The sequence below is a fragment of the Rhodofomes roseus genome, assembly GCF_022264815.1.
Source record: "Rhodofomes roseus strain CIRM-BRFM 1785 chromosome Unknown C8Q71scaffold_22, whole genome shotgun sequence".
Lineage (NCBI taxonomy): Eukaryota > Fungi > Basidiomycota > Agaricomycetes > Polyporales > Fomitopsidaceae > Rhodofomes > Rhodofomes roseus.
This window is the reverse complement of record NW_025952978.1, coordinates 277,213-291,829: the sequence shown is the minus strand read 5'-3', so window position 1 is coordinate 291,829 and position 14,617 is coordinate 277,213. Positions and strand designations below refer to the sequence as shown.

General features: G+C 55.2%; 6 protein-coding genes across 6 annotated transcripts; 2 read left to right on the top strand and 4 right to left on the bottom strand.

Moving 5' to 3' along the window:
* Positions 1–331: 331 nt before the first annotated feature.
* On the bottom strand, positions 332–1,597 carry C8Q71DRAFT_778078 (cyclin-domain-containing protein). The gene is made up of 5 exons (XM_047924753.1): positions 1,394–1,597; positions 1,291–1,342; positions 1,146–1,236; positions 847–1,086; positions 332–747 (listed from the first exon to the last, which is right to left on the bottom strand). The coding sequence occupies exons 1-5, from the start codon at positions 1,470–1,472 to the stop codon at positions 430–432; spliced, it is 780 nt and encodes a 259-aa protein (XP_047775263.1). The 5' UTR covers positions 1,473–1,597; the 3' UTR covers positions 332–429.
* A 119-nt stretch (positions 1,598–1,716) lies between these two features.
* On the top strand, positions 1,717–2,771 carry C8Q71DRAFT_840626 (60S ribosomal protein L12). The gene is made up of 5 exons (XM_047926520.1): positions 1,717–1,792; positions 1,845–1,940; positions 1,992–2,139; positions 2,192–2,647; positions 2,698–2,771. Exons 1-4 carry the CDS (start codon positions 1,778–1,780, stop codon positions 2,428–2,430), a joined length of 498 nt encoding a protein of 165 aa, XP_047775262.1. The 5' UTR covers positions 1,717–1,777; the 3' UTR covers positions 2,431–2,647; positions 2,698–2,771.
* C8Q71DRAFT_778074 (uncharacterized protein) lies at positions 2,729–4,874 on the bottom strand. The gene is made up of 6 exons (XM_047924752.1): positions 4,764–4,874; positions 4,574–4,681; positions 4,497–4,513; positions 4,291–4,447; positions 3,107–4,237; positions 2,729–3,052 (listed from the first exon to the last, which is right to left on the bottom strand). The coding sequence occupies exons 2-6, from the start codon at positions 4,613–4,615 to the stop codon at positions 2,840–2,842; spliced, it is 1,560 nt and encodes a 519-aa protein (XP_047775261.1). The 5' UTR covers positions 4,616–4,681; positions 4,764–4,874; the 3' UTR covers positions 2,729–2,839.
* Positions 4,875–5,117: 243 nt separating this feature from the next.
* Positions 5,118–9,082, top strand: C8Q71DRAFT_861143 (isoleucine-tRNA ligase; the record flags this gene model as incomplete). The annotated part of the gene is made up of 12 exons (XM_047927864.1): positions 5,118–5,139; positions 5,200–5,381; positions 5,561–5,981; positions 6,039–6,325; positions 6,379–6,785; positions 6,840–6,966; positions 7,022–7,188; positions 7,247–7,438; positions 7,494–7,577; positions 7,630–8,062; positions 8,113–8,331; positions 8,384–9,082. The coding sequence occupies 12 exons, from the start codon at positions 5,118–5,120 to the stop codon at positions 9,080–9,082; spliced, it is 3,240 nt and encodes a 1,079-aa protein (XP_047775260.1).
* Positions 9,083–9,116: 34 nt separating this feature from the next.
* Positions 9,117–10,150, bottom strand: C8Q71DRAFT_815419 (uncharacterized protein). Its single transcript, XM_047926100.1, has 3 exons — positions 9,822–10,150; positions 9,546–9,767; positions 9,117–9,494 (listed from the first exon to the last, which is right to left on the bottom strand). The coding sequence occupies exons 1-3, from the start codon at positions 9,952–9,954 to the stop codon at positions 9,193–9,195; spliced, it is 657 nt and encodes a 218-aa protein (XP_047775259.1). The 5' UTR covers positions 9,955–10,150; the 3' UTR covers positions 9,117–9,192.
* Positions 10,151–10,461: 311 nt separating this feature from the next.
* On the bottom strand, positions 10,462–12,942 carry C8Q71DRAFT_268078 (monooxygenase). Its single transcript, XM_047917415.1, has 12 exons — positions 12,924–12,942; positions 12,707–12,846; positions 12,537–12,656; positions 12,312–12,479; positions 12,046–12,259; positions 11,892–11,989; positions 11,797–11,840; positions 11,577–11,747; positions 11,460–11,515; positions 11,371–11,405; positions 11,294–11,320; positions 10,462–11,240 (listed from the first exon to the last, which is right to left on the bottom strand). The coding sequence occupies exons 2-12, from the start codon at positions 12,743–12,745 to the stop codon at positions 10,500–10,502; spliced, it is 1,713 nt and encodes a 570-aa protein (XP_047775258.1). The 5' UTR covers positions 12,746–12,846; positions 12,924–12,942; the 3' UTR covers positions 10,462–10,499.
* Positions 12,943–14,617: the final 1,675 nt, after the last annotated feature.

Below are 14,617 nucleotides of genomic sequence, written 5' to 3'. Positions count from 1 at the left end.
GTTCGGCAAACGTACGCGCGCTGCGCTGCGTTGTACTCAGTACGTATTCACGGAGACGGAATGTAGGCTATTCTGGAAAATCGTCAAGACACAGCATCCCGGTATTCTTAACAGCACACAACTCATGTATCGCTCCCTAACTAATTTGCACTCCCACTCCCTGCCGCGCATGGTTGATTTCCATGATGGACAGTACACCCCTTTGAGCTTAGATGGCGGCCCTAGCGTAGCGATTTTCTCCTGCAAGCAGTGTTTGACTTGTACGATATTCTCGTCGTCTAAATGCATGCGCTGGGGATTAGTATGAATGTTGGAATCCGACCACTAATGCGTGCAAGGTGAATGATATGTATCGATACATGCCCCAAAGGACCGGCCGGACGCTGGCAAGGTGTGTGGTACACTTAATTACACAGTAAAAATACAGTGTCATCCTGGGTGCCCCTCCGGCTGGTCCTGTGAAGACTGGTGGAAATCGGCGAATGCCATGTTCTGCTCCAGGGTCGGAGGCCGCGGAGGTTGGGGAGATAGCGTGGCGGTGTCGATAAGAATGGTGGACGGCTCCCGCTGAGTGGTAGAGTTCTCTGCGGCGGGCGATGATGGCCTCGGAGATCCGCCCATGTCCCAGTCCGTATCGCTATCGGACGAGATGCTGCTTGGCGACTCGGGGACAGGTATGTAGTAGATGCCCCTGCTGTGGGTGCGGACGAGGTTGACGTAGTATTCTTGGAGTATTTCACGAGTGCACTGGCAGAACCAGTTTATAGTTCAGTCCTGATGAGCAGATGTTGGCACATAGAGAGTGACGCGGAGGGGAGCATGTTTGTTAAGGGAGGTAACACTGACCGTTAGCTGCCAGTCGATCATGCGAAGGAATTCCCTTTCGAGCATGTTCAATTCGTCCACGGGGATGCCGCCCACTTTCGCGTAGAGGCTGTTCAGACTGAAGACGTCGCAGAAGGTCTTGCTCGAGATGGTGATGGAGGTGATCACGAAACGGTGGCAAGTCAGAGAGGACAGAGTGAACAGCGGCGTGCGCGCGCAGATCTGGTCGATGTAATGCAGGGTGATCAGGAGGCAGACGCGCTGGACATTGTGCGGACATGAGCGACGCGCGATATTGACGCAGGCAATGCTCGACGCACTTCGACCTTGGTGAATCTCACTATACGCTTGAAGTAGTCTAAGACGGATATTCCAGGTGCAGAGCGCGAATGGAACCTGGTCAAGGCCTCCCTGTCGAAATTATGATCGGTGATGCATCGTTGGGTTTGCTGGCGGGAAACGTACGGCGACAGTGGGATCCGGTCGTTGTGGGCCATCAGCCGCTCCATCATATCGGCTGCAGTGGGATTGAGAGGGCGTAATTTCGCAAAGAGTGCATCCCGCATACCTATGAGATCCACGAGCACATCGGCCTCTACATCCTCGAACGCAGCGGGCAGTTCTACCCTCTGAGGAGCTGCCTCCATCCACCCATCGCCGTGCACCCGAGATTGGCGATGCTGGGCGTTGTGAGCAGAGGATCGACTGCGACCACGGGCGTTGAAGCGAGCGAAAGACTCAGCCGGTGCGAGCCCGGCGGCCAGTGTAGCGCGCCTGCCCAACGGGGAAGGTAGGAGTCTGGGTGGCGAGGGCCTCGGCATTTGCCAGCACTGTACAGCTCGCTGATAGCCGCCCAAACCTTGAATTCCAGAATACACGAGACTACACACTGTGGCGCTCGCTGCTCATACTTTCGGTCTGTCTCCGCCCTTGCACGTCCCCTCCCTCCGCCATGGCCCCCAAGATCGTGAGTTCGCCGGTGTCCTTGCGCGTTGTGCTGTGCATTGACCTCCTCACAGGACCCCAACGAAATTAAGATCATCTACCTGCGGGCAACCGGTGGTGAGGTCGGAGCCTCCTCGGCCCTTGCACCCAAGATTGGTCCTCTCGGTCTCGTACGTGTTATGTATGTGGATGCACAATGTATCTCATTGTCGGAACTACAGTCTCCCAAAAAAGTTGGTGAAGATATTGCAAAGGCGACTGGCGCATGGAAGGGTCTCCGGGTGACCGTCCAGCTCACCATTCAAAACCGTCAAGCGAAGGTCGACGTTGTCCCTTCTGCTTCCTCGCTCGTCATTAAGGCACTGAAGGGTGCGTATATTGGCAGCGGAACACTGGTGTCTCCCTGATTGCCTCCCTACAGAGCCGCCACGGGACCGCAAGAAAGAGAAAAACATCAAGCACTCTGGCAACATCGCATTCGACGAGATCGTCGACATTGCACGGACGATGCGGTCGAAATCTCTGGCGAAGACGCTGGCCAACGGCTGCAAGGAGATTCTCGGGACCGCGCAGTCGGTTGGTTGCACCATCGACGGGAAGCCACCACACGATGTCATCGAGGCTATTGACGCGGGCGAGATCGAGGTTCCAGACGAGTAATTGTATGACTCTGCTTCTCCCATATTTCACGCTGCTTGTATCATGCACGCTCTGCACTGGACCATTGCGCCACGGGCGATCGGTTTCTGCATTCCCTCCTAACTGGGTCTTAGGGCTTGAAGGCACTGTGCGTCTGCTCTGTATGTTGTCTGGCGACCGATCCGGGGTTTCGCCACTGCAATTCCTTGAGACTTGTCACTCTCGTGTCACCCAACCTGTTGAACCTCTTGAGCACGCGCGAATTGACCGGTGCATCAGCACTGACCTATCCGAGCCTCATCGTCGACCTGCCGAGTGCTGAGTGCAATCTACCCCTCAAGTCGAGGTCTGATCATTCGCGCGTATCTTACAACGCAAATAATGTAGTGTTCCTACAACCTATTCACCCATCCATGTCCATACCGAATTCTCATAGCTTCGTAAATCCACCAGGCATATGCGGGAAGGCAAATGCTCCAAAGGGTCGGGGCCCAGGGCCATAGCCCATCCACGCCGATGGCCCGCCGGGCAAAGCAACACCTCCCGACCCGACGCCGTCCGGCATGGTGCCGCCGACGCCCGTGTTGAGCGGAGGCGTCGACGTGTCCCGCGACGCGACGTGAGCAGTTACTACGTCGTGTAGCTATTATCCAGCATAAGGAGACTAGACAAAAACGCCAGTGTTCTGGTCACGCACCTGCATTCGCAAACCATGTATCCCCGCCCGCATGCTCCGCAGCTCCTCACCAGTATATAGCGTATCCTGCGCACGCGTCGTCGCCAATGCTCCGAGCGCGCCCGCGAGCGAGACAATAGACCCGTGGAGAGACGCAAGCGTACTCGGGAGGGGCACACTCGGGTCCAGCGGCGGGATTGAGATGGCTCCAAGGTCTGGGTGCGGCGGGGCGGGGCCGGCGGGGTACCCTGTAGGACTGAACGCGTGTGGTGGGTAGGCGTGGCCCGATGCGGGCTGTGATTGGGAGAGGGGAATACGCTGCGTGCCGGAGCGATACGGGTGGTGGGAAGAGTCGCGAGGTTGGCTGGATCCCATTGCTGTTGTTCGATGTGCTTGGTGAGTGCGGACGAAGTCAGGGGAGTAGACGTCTTCCTCCTCTGCTGGCGGGAAGTACGACGAAAGGTCGCTCCCTGCCACAAGCTCGGAGGGGGCCGTCGGGCTGGTTGGTGAAGTCGCTAGTGGAGGCGCAGACACTGACGCAGCAGATGTATTCTCGTCTCGACTTGACGACGCTTGAGGAAGGACAAGCGGATCGATGATTGCAGATGTCGAGGGCGCAGGGTTCATGGAGGAATAACGCTCCTGATGCTGCGGTGTGCCACCCCACCCTCGTCGCACGTCGGTGTCCTGTGTCCTGTACCAAGGTCCCAAAGCCTGTCGAACGGCTTGTAGCTCGTATTGCAGAGTGTTGACGACGCCTTCCAGGGATGAGAGTCGGAGACGCAGCCTGGCATTCTCCACCTCCAGAGCTTCATAGGACGAGTTTGTCGTGTCCGGGAAATTCCTCGCGTCCTCCTGAGAGGGCTGCGGACTCTCTTGAGATTCATGGGATTTCTCGCCTCGGCCATCCACAGAGGACGAGTCTAGACAAGGAGAGGAACGACCAGTGTCTTCCTCCGAAGAGACATCATGCGCATGAGTATGCGACGCGAGATCCTTACGAAGCACTCCCTTGCTGCACTTGCCCTCAGAACATGGCACCTCGACGTATTTGCAACAGTCCTTCAGGTGCACTGGGAGTAGCATCCGTTGGCAGGTATGTGAACACCCCTCTTCCTTGTTTGGACACTCCACTACAAGCTCATCCACCAGCTACCATTGTCAATCAGTAACAAGGCTTGTACGCAAGTAGAGATAGAGCATACATTGCGTATCAAGGGATCAGCTGGCACAAGATCGTGAACATTGAGTGAGCAACGATCCACGGGACATTGAGCGGAAATGGCGATCGCCCGAGCTATACACTCATAACAGAATGTATGGCAGCATGTCCGTGTAGTGCATGGGTCAACAAATGGAGAGCTTCAAACGTGTCAGCCTTTCCGTGGAATTGACCAGTGTTACAACGCACCGGCAGATGCAGCACACCTTTTAAGTTAGTAGATGATGAGCTGTTATGTCGCAGCATTCTGGGCTCACTGCACGTACCAGATTTTGATTGGGTACTTCCGCGTAGTTGTAGGATGACATGATATTGACTGGCAACTCGTTCGAACAACAGGGCCTGATTACAGCAACTTATGCCGCAGTGACCTCCTAAGTAATAGGGCGAAGCTCGAGTGAAATCCATTAGTCCGAGTCGAAACGACTTGAGTAGCTACGCTTGAAACTAACTAACCTGTTATAATATCGTTGCAACGTACTGATTATGTTCAATTCGTCCGTATGCCAGTCATGAACGTGTCATTGACACTGTAAACAGTTCCCAGGCAGTCGTTGGTCAATGAGAGTCCGGATCCGAGAGCTTCGGGCGACGGTCGGGGGAGCGCTGATCACGATCACGTGGAAGCACTTATGTGCGGCGTCTAGCCTGCTATCCACGATCGCTTCAGGGCTCGAGTCAACTTTTGGTCAGCTCAAGTCAGGCTCAAGTCTCGCGCATCGTATCTCTTTCTCTTCTCATCTCCCATTCCAGAATTATCTTTCTGTATCTCTGCATAGTCTGAGAGTGTGGAAGAGGCTATCCGGAATCATGCCTTTCCCTCCACACGACCGTAAGTATCGATCACAATATGTTTTGCCACCCCAGTAATGATCATTTTATTCTTCCGAAGTCACTGCACCATTCAACTTCGCTAAGGAAGAGGAAAAGGTCTTGGAATACTGGAGAGAGATAGATGCGTTTCAGACAAGCTTGAAGCTTTCGGAGGGACGACCGGAATACTCTTTCTACGATGGACCACCATTTGCAACTGGTCTGCCGCACTATGGCCATCTTCTCGCTGGGACAATCAAGGTGGGTTCTATTATCCTGCATCAGTTCACTTAGGTTTCTCCATTGGAAATACACGACTGAACATATGGCGTGCCCCGATACTGCTCGAGGTCGCCATTCGATGCGCATGCAATGACGACCTTTCTCCCCCACGTCCTCCTTGTCGAAAAACAGTATTCTCTTACTTACGTTTACTGCAGGACATCGTTACACGACACGCACATGCGTCCGGCTTTCATGTCACTCGCCGCTTCGGTTGGGATACACACGGTCTGCCCGTTGAGCACGAGATCGACAAGAAACTCGGTATCACCGGTCGCGAAGACGTGATGAAGATGGGCATCGCTGCATACAACGCAGAGTGCCGCTCCATCGTCATGCGTTACGCCGGAGAATGGCGGCGGACGGTCGAGCGCTTGGGTCGTTGGATCGACTTCGACAATGATTACAAGACCCTGAATACGAGCTTCATGGAGAGCGTCTGGTGGGCATTCGGCGAGCTATACAAGAAGGGTATGGTATACAGAGGATTGAAGGTCATGCCGTATTCCACTGGTTGCTTGACGCCATTGTCCAACTTCGAGGCTGGTCAAAATTACAAGGATGTCAGCGATCCTGCCGGTACGTGCTTGATCGATTTTGTCTTGCATGTAGACGTTTACTATAAGCGTTGTACAGTCACTGTGTCGTTCCCACTAGTAGACGACCGCAAGACTTCCCTTCTCGCCTGGACGACTACGCCTTGGACACTCCCCTCGAACCTCGCACTTTGTGTGCACCCGGACTTCACCTACGTCAAGATCTACGATGAGGAGCGCGATCAGAACTTCATCTTGCACGAGAACCTCCTCACCACCCTCTACAAGGACCCGAAGAAAGCCAAGTTCAAGAAGCTTGGCACGTTCAAGGGCGTGGACATGAAAGATTGGAGATATGTCCCGCTATTCGAGTACTTCACTGAACAGGTTCGTCTACGGTTGCTCTGTTCTGAACGAGAGGTGCTGACGGCAACGATCAGTACGAGGACCGCGCGTTCCGCGTCCTCAACGACGCCTACGTCACCAGCGCGGACGGTACTGGTATCGTCCACCAAGCCCCCGCCTTCGGTGAAGACGACCACCGCATCGCCCTCGCAAACGGAATCATCAGCCCCGAGGAGATGCCGCCCTGCCCGATCGACGACTCGGGCCGCTTCACGGAGCAGGTGTCCGACTTCGTCGGCCAGCACGTCAAGGTCGCGGATAAGGACATCCAGAAGGTCCTCAAGCAGAAGGGCCGCTTGATCGTCCAGTCGACGCTCAAGCACTCGTACCCGTTCTGCTGGCGCTCGGGCACACCACTGATCTACCGTGCTATCCCGGTGTGGAACGTGCGCGTGACGCCGATTGTCGATGAGCTTGTGGCGAACAACAAGCAGACGAGATGGTGAGCCTTTCACATGTCGGAAGACTAGTGAAGGTTTGCTGATAGCATGATCAGGGTACCGCAAAACGTCGGGGACAATAGATTCGGTAACTGGCTTGTGAACGCGCGCGACTGGAACATCTCACGGAATCGTTATTGGGGTACGCCCATCCCGCTGTGGGCCAGCGAAGACATGGAGGAGGTTCGTGTTCATCTGTGGACGCATATATGCACGCGTACTGACTCTATCCTTGTAGATCGTGTGCGTTGGCTCGGTAGAGGAACTCGAGAAGCTGTCCGGCGTAATGGGCATCACGGATCTTCACCGGGACAAGATCGACCATATAACCATCCCGTCAAAACAGGGCAAGGGCCAGCTCAAGCGTATTGAGGAAGTGTTCGACTGCTGGTTCGAGTCTGGAAGGTGCGACTATCCGTACCTTGCACAGGATGCCGTGGCTCACTGCGGCCCTCTCCTTCAGCATGCCTTACGCGCAGATCCACTACCCCTTCGAGAACAAGGACAAGTTCCAGAATACTTTCCCTGCTGACTTCGTCTCGGAAGGTATCGACCAGACGCGAGGATGGTTCTATACGCTGCTGGTGCTGTCGACACATCTGTTCGGCACTGCGCCCTGGAAGAATCTCGTTGTGCACGGCCTTGTCCTCGCCGCGTAAGTCAGACTCCCATCTCCACCCGCCTCCATTGTTTATGGGTCTCGGCCACAGTGATGGCAAGAAGATGAGCAAGAGTCTTAAGAACTACCCCGATCCAAACATCATCATCGACCAGTACGGTGCTGATGCTACGCGGTACGTCTCGCTAAACACCATTCTCCTCGGTTTTGTTTCATGACCCATACAGAATGTTCCTCGTGAACTCGCCTGTCGTGCGCGGTGACAACCTGCGTTTCCGCGAGGAGGGTGTCCGCGAAGTGATCTCCCGCGTCCTCCTCCCCTGGCTCAACTCTCAACGCTTCTTCCTCGGCCAAGCCGCGCTGCTCAAGAAGACCTTCGGCCGCGACTTCCGGTACGACGCACATGCGCCGGTCTCATCCAACGTCATGGACTGCTGGATCCTCGCCCGATGCCAGTCGCTCATCAAGCTCGTGCGCGAGGAGATGGCGGCATACCGGCTGTACACCATCCTCCCGCGGTTGCTCGACCTTATTGACGAGCTGACCAACTGGTACATTCGGTTCAACCGGAAACGGCTGAAGGGTGAAGACGGAATGGAGGATACGGTGGCGGCCCTCAACACCCTTTTCGAGACACTCTTCACGCTTTGCCGCACAATGGTATGATCCCATGATTCCTTGTTAAGCACTAGCATTGACCACGGTGACAGTCATCCTACACTCCCTTCCTGACCGAGAACCTCTACCAAGCATTACGTCCATTCATCCCCGAAGACCCCAACGCAGAAGTCCGCTCTATTCACTTCCTGGCCTTCCCGGAGGTGAAAGAGGAGTACTTCGACGCGGTGATCGAGCGACAGGTCAAGCGCATGCAGTCTGTCATCGAGCTCACTCGCAACATCCGCGAGCGGCACAACCTGTCGCTGAAGGTACGCGTACCGAGGCATGTGTCTTGTGCATTGAACTGACTAATATTGCTAGACTCCTCTCCGCGAGCTGCTGGTCTTCCATGCAGACCAAGAGTACCTGGATGACGCGCGGAGCCTCCAACGATACATCGAGTCAGAGCTCAACGTCCGGAATATCATCTTCACGTCGGACGAGCATGTCGCTGGTGTGCGTTACCGCGCAGTCGCGGACTGGGCCATCCTCGGCAAGAAGCTCCGGAAAGACCTGGGGCGCGTCAAGAACGCGCTCCCCAATGTCTCAAGCGACGATGTCCGGTTGTACGTCCAGACGGGCAAGATTTCTGTGGACGGCATCGAACTCGTGGAGGGTGATCTGACGGTGCAGCGCTACATCGACCTCCCGGAGCCGGTGGAAGGCCAGGCGCAGTACGCGACGCACACCGATAACGACGTCGTGGTCCGACTCGATATTCAAGCACATGCGGAGCTCCAGAACGAGTGGCTGACGCGTGAGCTCATCAACCGCATCCAGAAGATGCGTAAGCGTGCCGGGCTGCAGGCGACGGACGATGTCGACGTCTTCTACGCATTCGAGGATGGTACTGGAGTGGAGCTGTTGGAGGCGATGCGGGAGTACGCGGACACCATCCAGAAGACCGTGAGGAGCGTGCCGGTTGATGTCAGCAAGAGGAAGCCGACGCAGAAGGTGCTGATCGAGGAGGAGCAGGAGGTCGCGGATACCAAGTTTGTGCTGTCGTTGGCATGGCCTTGAGAGAACTGGTCAGTATACGAAGGACGATAAGAGAAGAAAAAGTGTATTACATCCTGTGCATCTAGAAATACAATTTGCTTTCGCGCTATGCTACAGCTATCGGGAGGCGGTCATTTTTTGGACGTGCCGAACCCGCTGAAGCCCATCATCTGCATCATGCCGTTTTGCTCTTGTGCAGTCGCGTCTTTGGCGAGTTCCACGCGTGCCCGCTCTCGCAACGCCTTCTTGGCTGCTTTCTTCTCCTCTCGTAGTGCAGCCTCACGTTCGCGCACTTCCGCTAGTCTCTTTTCGAAGTCAAATGTCTTCGCAGAAGAAGCCTCCTTGGTCTTCTCTCGCAAGTACGCAATTCGGGCGCGGACTTGCTCTACGGTTGACCGTTCAATACGTGTTGTCTGACCCAAAGCACGCAAATCTGCATGTCATCAGCTCCAGTTGGAACGAAGCCTGGCAAGACGGAACGCACGTGCACGACCGTTGATATGGTCTAGGTAGCCTGTGCTATCCTTGTATGTGCGATTGCATGCCTCACAGTAGAAGCCAGGGACTCCAGGACCACGCGTGCCTGCATTCTGCACAACCATGGTCTTGCCCAGGTTCTTGTCCAAGTCGAGTGAGCCCTCCCGACGCTTCATGAGCTCGGTAGGCTTGGGCAGGTCATCACGCTTGCCCTTGCGCGGTTTCTTACCTAGATGGTGCTCTGCATTAGAGGCGAAGGCAACGTTCGCACGCAGTTACGCACCCTGCTTGAGCCTCTCCTCATTCTCCTGCATACGCTCCTTCTCCTCCTGATCCCGCTGCCGGGCCTTCTCCGAATATTCTTCCTTATCCCATTTCTTGCGGAAGTCGGTGTCATTCGCGCGAGTGGTAGCCATTGTTACGCTGTAAACCGCGTCCGATGAGCAGTCTTGGAAGATAAATAGCAAGCTTCGCCGATTGAAGGATATTCGCGAGGGAGATTGGGTACACAGGGACGTCAGACGTTGTGTAATGGACAAGCCTGGAGCAAGCACTGAGCGCTGCTAGCCTGATGAGTATACGGTGAGCGCCTGAGCAGGCCTGAGCAGTGCTAGTGAACGACTGAGATCGTTGTGGCGGAGCGCTTTGTCAGGAGCTTCGATCCACATATGGAAAGTAGTGTGGTTCAGTCGGGTAAGCCGGGTTTGTTGAACCGCACGCAATACTGAGCTTAGCTCAGGGTCTAAGCTTAACTGCTAAGATTCAACATCGAAGATCATTATATAAGTGTATAAATAAGCGTCGTGAGTACATTGCACGAAGACAGGACACTGGCAGAGACACCGGGTATAGAGACTTCGGCAGGTCAACACTTCGAAGAGGGTAGGGTACTACTGCGGCCAGGACCAATCGAGACACTAGTACGACAGTTATACTGTTCCATTGCCAAGTGACAGTGCGTTCACTGGAATGCGTCGAACACGCGGTCAAAATACTTCTGAACCCCTTTCGCACCCAACACGATGGCCCCAACCACTCCGTCCGGTCTAACGACAACGACCGAGAATACTTCAGGCGAGCAGCCATAACCAGTGTATGCGTGCCCGTGTCCGTCCCTGAGAGCGAAGTCCGCAGTGATGTCGGTGACTACACCAGCGGTAACGGGTCCTTGCTGAGGATGGATCGTCACAACACGTAGGAGCTGCGCAGGGTACGCCTTCAACCCATCCATCACCTCGCTCGCAGCCGTGGAGTCTTCGCCGAACATCAGGACGGTATGATAGACGGGTCGAAAAATCCCAAAGAGGGATCTCGTCTTCACCTCAGAGCCAGCTTCCGTCACGTCGACCAGCCCAGGGGCGTCCGGTGCGCGATCGCCTGCACGCAATCCAACCCCACCCAATGCCCCAAGACCGATGCCGTACGCATCGTATGTTTCCTGCTGTGCGCCATCCGCGTGTCGCTCGTCCACAAGGATGGGACTCGAGCGGTAGTTGACTCCGAGCTGCCTGAGCCCCTCGGACTTGCCCCAAGGCGCCATGCCCTCAGGGCGTGCCTTGCTTTGCATCGTCAGCTCGAAGATTCTCCGCGTCTCTTGAATCATGCGCTTGATCACAGGGAGACGCTCGGCGGAATACGAATAGAGGAGTGAGGTTTGGGCGACGCCTCGCTCCACGAGTGCGAGCTTCCAGGAGAGGTTAAACTACGAAGTTCTGATGAACAGGAATTACGACGTAGATCAAGTGACTGGCTTACTGCGTCTTGAACACTTGTGTTGAGTCCCTGAATAGCAGCGTAAGTGCTGCCATCTGCCCCAATCATTGATCACTCACCTGTCCGCCTGCTGGGCTGTGGATGTGAGCTGCATCTGGGGAGACAGTGTCAGATGTACACTGCGCCTATGTGTAGACAGAGGGCTTGCCTCCTGCCAGAAAGACACGCCCTTCAGAAAGCCTGTCAACCATCCGGACGCTCGGCCTACAAAGTTCAAACGCAGGCTTAGCATGTCTCCTGACGAACCGCAAGGCCCCATACGTACTTGTACTCGAGCACATAGTACAGTTCACCAAATTGCAGGTCTTTGCGCTCGATGCAGTCGCGGATGGTCTCAACCAAGGCATCGCGATTGGATATGATCTTCTCATAGTTGACGTTCCCTCCGACCATGAACCAGAACCGGTCCTCGGTCTCTGTGGGACGGAAGACCACGCTGAACAACAGGATCAGCCATTGCTTGCGCAGAGGTGGGATGATTTTACGTTGGCCTGATTCTCTCTCCCCAATCGTTCCATCGATGCCAATGCTACGCGCGTTGTCGAGTCTGACGTCCCGGACGAAGCATTGATTAACCCACCTCGCGATCCAGACCGGACAACTGCATCTCGCCGAGAACCATGCGGTCGGGTAGCTGCTGGCCCTCGAAGGGAATTCCGAGTTGCTTCCTCAGTGCACCTGTCGAACGGTAACGATCAGCGTCACTGCAAGTAGATCATGGACAGCTGACGCACTTCGCCCTCCGTCTGCAGCTATGACCCAGCGGTACGACGCAGACGTAATGGCCTCTGTGCCATCCTCCCCTTTCGCCGTAGTAACTGTGACGTGGTCCGGCGATTGCTCCAGGCTTCGAAATTCGGTATTGAGCTCCACTTCGTATCCGTATGTTGCAAGATGCTTGCGCAGGATGGCTTCGGTATGACACTGTCCGATCAACCACGGGTTTATCTAGTATCGAGTTAGCAACGACCTGACACTGTTCTCGGGCCTAGGTACTTACCCAGGGAATAGATGGAGTCGGTGTGGCTGGGTCAACAGGCCAATATGGTTTACCGAGGGGCTCAACGCCTCCGGGTAGCTTGTAATGCTGGAAGGGAGAGAAGGGTATGCCTTTCTCCCACACGTCCGGAAGCACATCTAGGTAGTTGAAGAGTTCGAGCGTCCGAGGCTATAGGTCTATTGGATGAGCCTGTGTGTATTGCGATTACAGATAAGTACGACGTACGTGGATCCCAGCACCGCGCTGCTCGGTGCCGAAAGTAGACCTCTTGTCGATGATCCGTACTGGGACACCATTCTTGGCGAGGGTCAAGGCAGCGGTAAGCCCTGTGGGACCTGCACCAACCTAAGATGCAAATATTAGGTCGGTATTGGAGGAGGTATCCGAGTGCTCACGATGAGAACACCAGGCGTTTCGGAGGTAATCGTTGACATGGTTCAAGAAGAGCTATGGTTGTAGTAACCTGTACGAGCAGTTTCGATGCGGTTTATGTAGCTGCCTGCTGGCCTCCAACCTAGACCTGAGGCCTGAGGCTCTGCAGCCGAAGAATCGCGGCGTGTCGCAATCTTCTCAGCCCTTGGACAGATGCGACTCCGTAGGATCATAACGCACGCTGTCGTTCCTTACATCTCGCTGATTACGCCGTGGCTCCCCATGATGTATCACGCTCGACGCCCCAGGCCGCAGCAAGTAACTTACGAGTTATTGGAGATACAACGTCGCACTGCGGGAGTATCTCGGAGTCGTATGGCATGGTCGACCGGTTACCGTCATGTTCAGCGAAGCCGCTGCTAGTGGCAAATTTGCCTAGTCGTCGAGTTGCTGGCATTCCCACCGAGGTTGATGGTGCTCTGCCGCGAGACAACATGCAGTCAGCAGCCAGCGAAAGGGGAGTGCGATGTTGGCATACCGGATATCAAGACAAATTGAGATAAGTTGCGCAGACGTACTATTCGTACTTACAGAAAGAAATGATCATCTGCCACGGGCTGGAGGTATCTTGTCAATGATGACATATAGCTTCACATCAATGTTACCTCCTGTCGAGGAAGATCGTAGTACTACCGTGACGCCCCCGACCCTCTAGGCTCCAGCGGCACAAGTTCTGCGGTGGGTGTGTCACTTTGAGATCTAGCCTCCGTTGCAGACGATATGTAACTTCCGGGAAGCGTCGCTCAGATCTTCACATTGTAAACAGGGCCAAGCAGATGAGTCGTATGGGTGTTGGCAGAGGCCTCGGGCCCTGGGGCGCTTTGTCGAGGCTTCTATCCATTTGTGGAAAGCGATGTGACACAGCGAAGACGATTCACAGATGATATCCTGGGCCTTCATTATGCAGGAGAACAGATTGCGTCGCGAGGTTTGCCCTAGTCTCCTGTACCTACTTGACCGGAAGAGTGATTGTATAAGTTCACCAGCAACCATCTCCTCGACCATCGGCCATCACGGTCGTGGACTCACTCTCAACGCTTCATTGAAACTTTAGACCTCAGGCCCAGGCACAAGCACATCCGACTCAGAAACGTCCCATTCAATGTACACCAGAGTCATACAAGTCATCCACACAGGCGCATCTCCTTGATGCTCCAACCCATACCCCGTTCCATCCCTCCCTACCCCGCGTTCCGCGAATCCGAGTGAAGCCGATCCTTGTCCATTCGGGTTTGCCCCGATGAGGTTCCCCGCGCGTCGAGAGATCTGAGCTCGACTAGTCATGCAACGGGGGAACAGAAGTATCGGGCGCAGCGTATGAGTCTTGAACCGATACAGCTAATGACAGCATCGTGTAGAACGTCGGAAGACGTCCCGGTCGACCGCCAAGGAGCGTGTTGTCAAAGAACGAGACCGAATTTGTTGAAAGAAAGAAAGAGTCCTCGCGAGTCTTCAGCCCGAGTGCATTCGGATACCATGGAGGCGGCTCGACGTGGAAGGCGAACGGACCAGAGTTCCAATCGAGGGCCGCATGGTGCTTGTCGATCGAATACACTTGAAGGAGCGAGAGTGCGAGGAGGGACGAGTGGCGAGTGGAGGGCGGGAGTATTGCTTGCCGATACCGCGCAACGCGCCGTCAGAGGGAAGCGCCGCCGAAAAGAGGAGTGTCCACCGCGAGGGTCGTCCTGGCGAGCTGCGCCAGACAAGGGAGAGGCTTCGAGGATCGGGATGGTAGCATGGGACGAACGAGGATTGAGCGAGGGCAGGAGACCATGGAGACACGACCGAGCTTGACTGGATGACTTGTATGCGCCCTGGAGACACCGAGTGGCCATTTGCAGAGATGGAAGATATGCTTGATTCTTGCAGATCAG

Bases quoted from the DNA above. Each gene is read 5' to 3' on its own strand.
- C8Q71DRAFT_840626 (XM_047926520.1), top strand. The intron at 1,941-1,991 runs GTACGTGTTATG...TCGGAACTACAG, and splicing joins AGATTGGTCCTCTCGGTCTC to TCTCCCAAAAAAGTTGGTGA. The intron at 2,140-2,191 runs GTGCGTATATTG...GCCTCCCTACAG, and splicing joins CGTCATTAAGGCACTGAAGG to AGCCGCCACGGGACCGCAAG.
- C8Q71DRAFT_815419 (XM_047926100.1), bottom strand. From the start codon at position 9,954: ATGGCTACCACTCGCGCGAATGACACCGACTTCCGCAAGAAATGGGAT. The intron at 9,768-9,821 runs GTGCGTAACTGC...AGCACCATCTAG, and splicing joins TGAGGAGAGGCTCAAGCAGG to GTAAGAAACCGCGCAAGGGC. The intron at 9,495-9,545 runs GTGCGTTCCGTC...GATGACATGCAG, and splicing joins CCATATCAACGGTCGTGCAC to ATTTGCGTGCTTTGGGTCAG.
- C8Q71DRAFT_268078 (XM_047917415.1), bottom strand. From the start codon at position 12,745: ATGTCAACGATTACCTCCGAAACGCCTGGTGTTCTCATC. The intron at 12,480-12,536 runs GTACGTCGTACT...ATAGACCTATAG, and splicing joins AGCGCGGTGCTGGGATCCAC to CCTCGGACGCTCGAACTCTT. The intron at 11,990-12,045 runs GTGCGTCAGCTG...ACCGTTCGACAG, and splicing joins AGCTGCAGACGGAGGGCGAA to GTGCACTGAGGAAGCAACTC.
- C8Q71DRAFT_778074 (XM_047924752.1), bottom strand. From the start codon at position 4,615: ATGTCATCCTACAACTACGCGGAAGTACCCAATCAAAATCTG. The intron at 4,238-4,290 runs GTATGCTCTATC...TGACAATGGTAG, and splicing joins CTGATCCCTTGATACGCAAT to CTGGTGGATGAGCTTGTAGT. The intron at 3,053-3,106 runs GTGCGTGACCAG...GCTGGATAATAG, and splicing joins TACATGGTTTGCGAATGCAG to CTACACGACGTAGTAACTGC.
- C8Q71DRAFT_778078 (XM_047924753.1), bottom strand. From the start codon at position 1,472: ATGGAGGCAGCTCCTCAGAGGGTAGAACTGCCCGCTGCGTTCGAGGAT. The intron at 1,237-1,290 runs GTACGTTTCCCG...TAATTTCGACAG, and splicing joins GACCGGATCCCACTGTCGCC to GGAGGCCTTGACCAGGTTCC. The intron at 748-846 runs GTCAGTGTTACC...TGGTTCTGCCAG, and splicing joins TGATCGACTGGCAGCTAACG to TGCACTCGTGAAATACTCCA.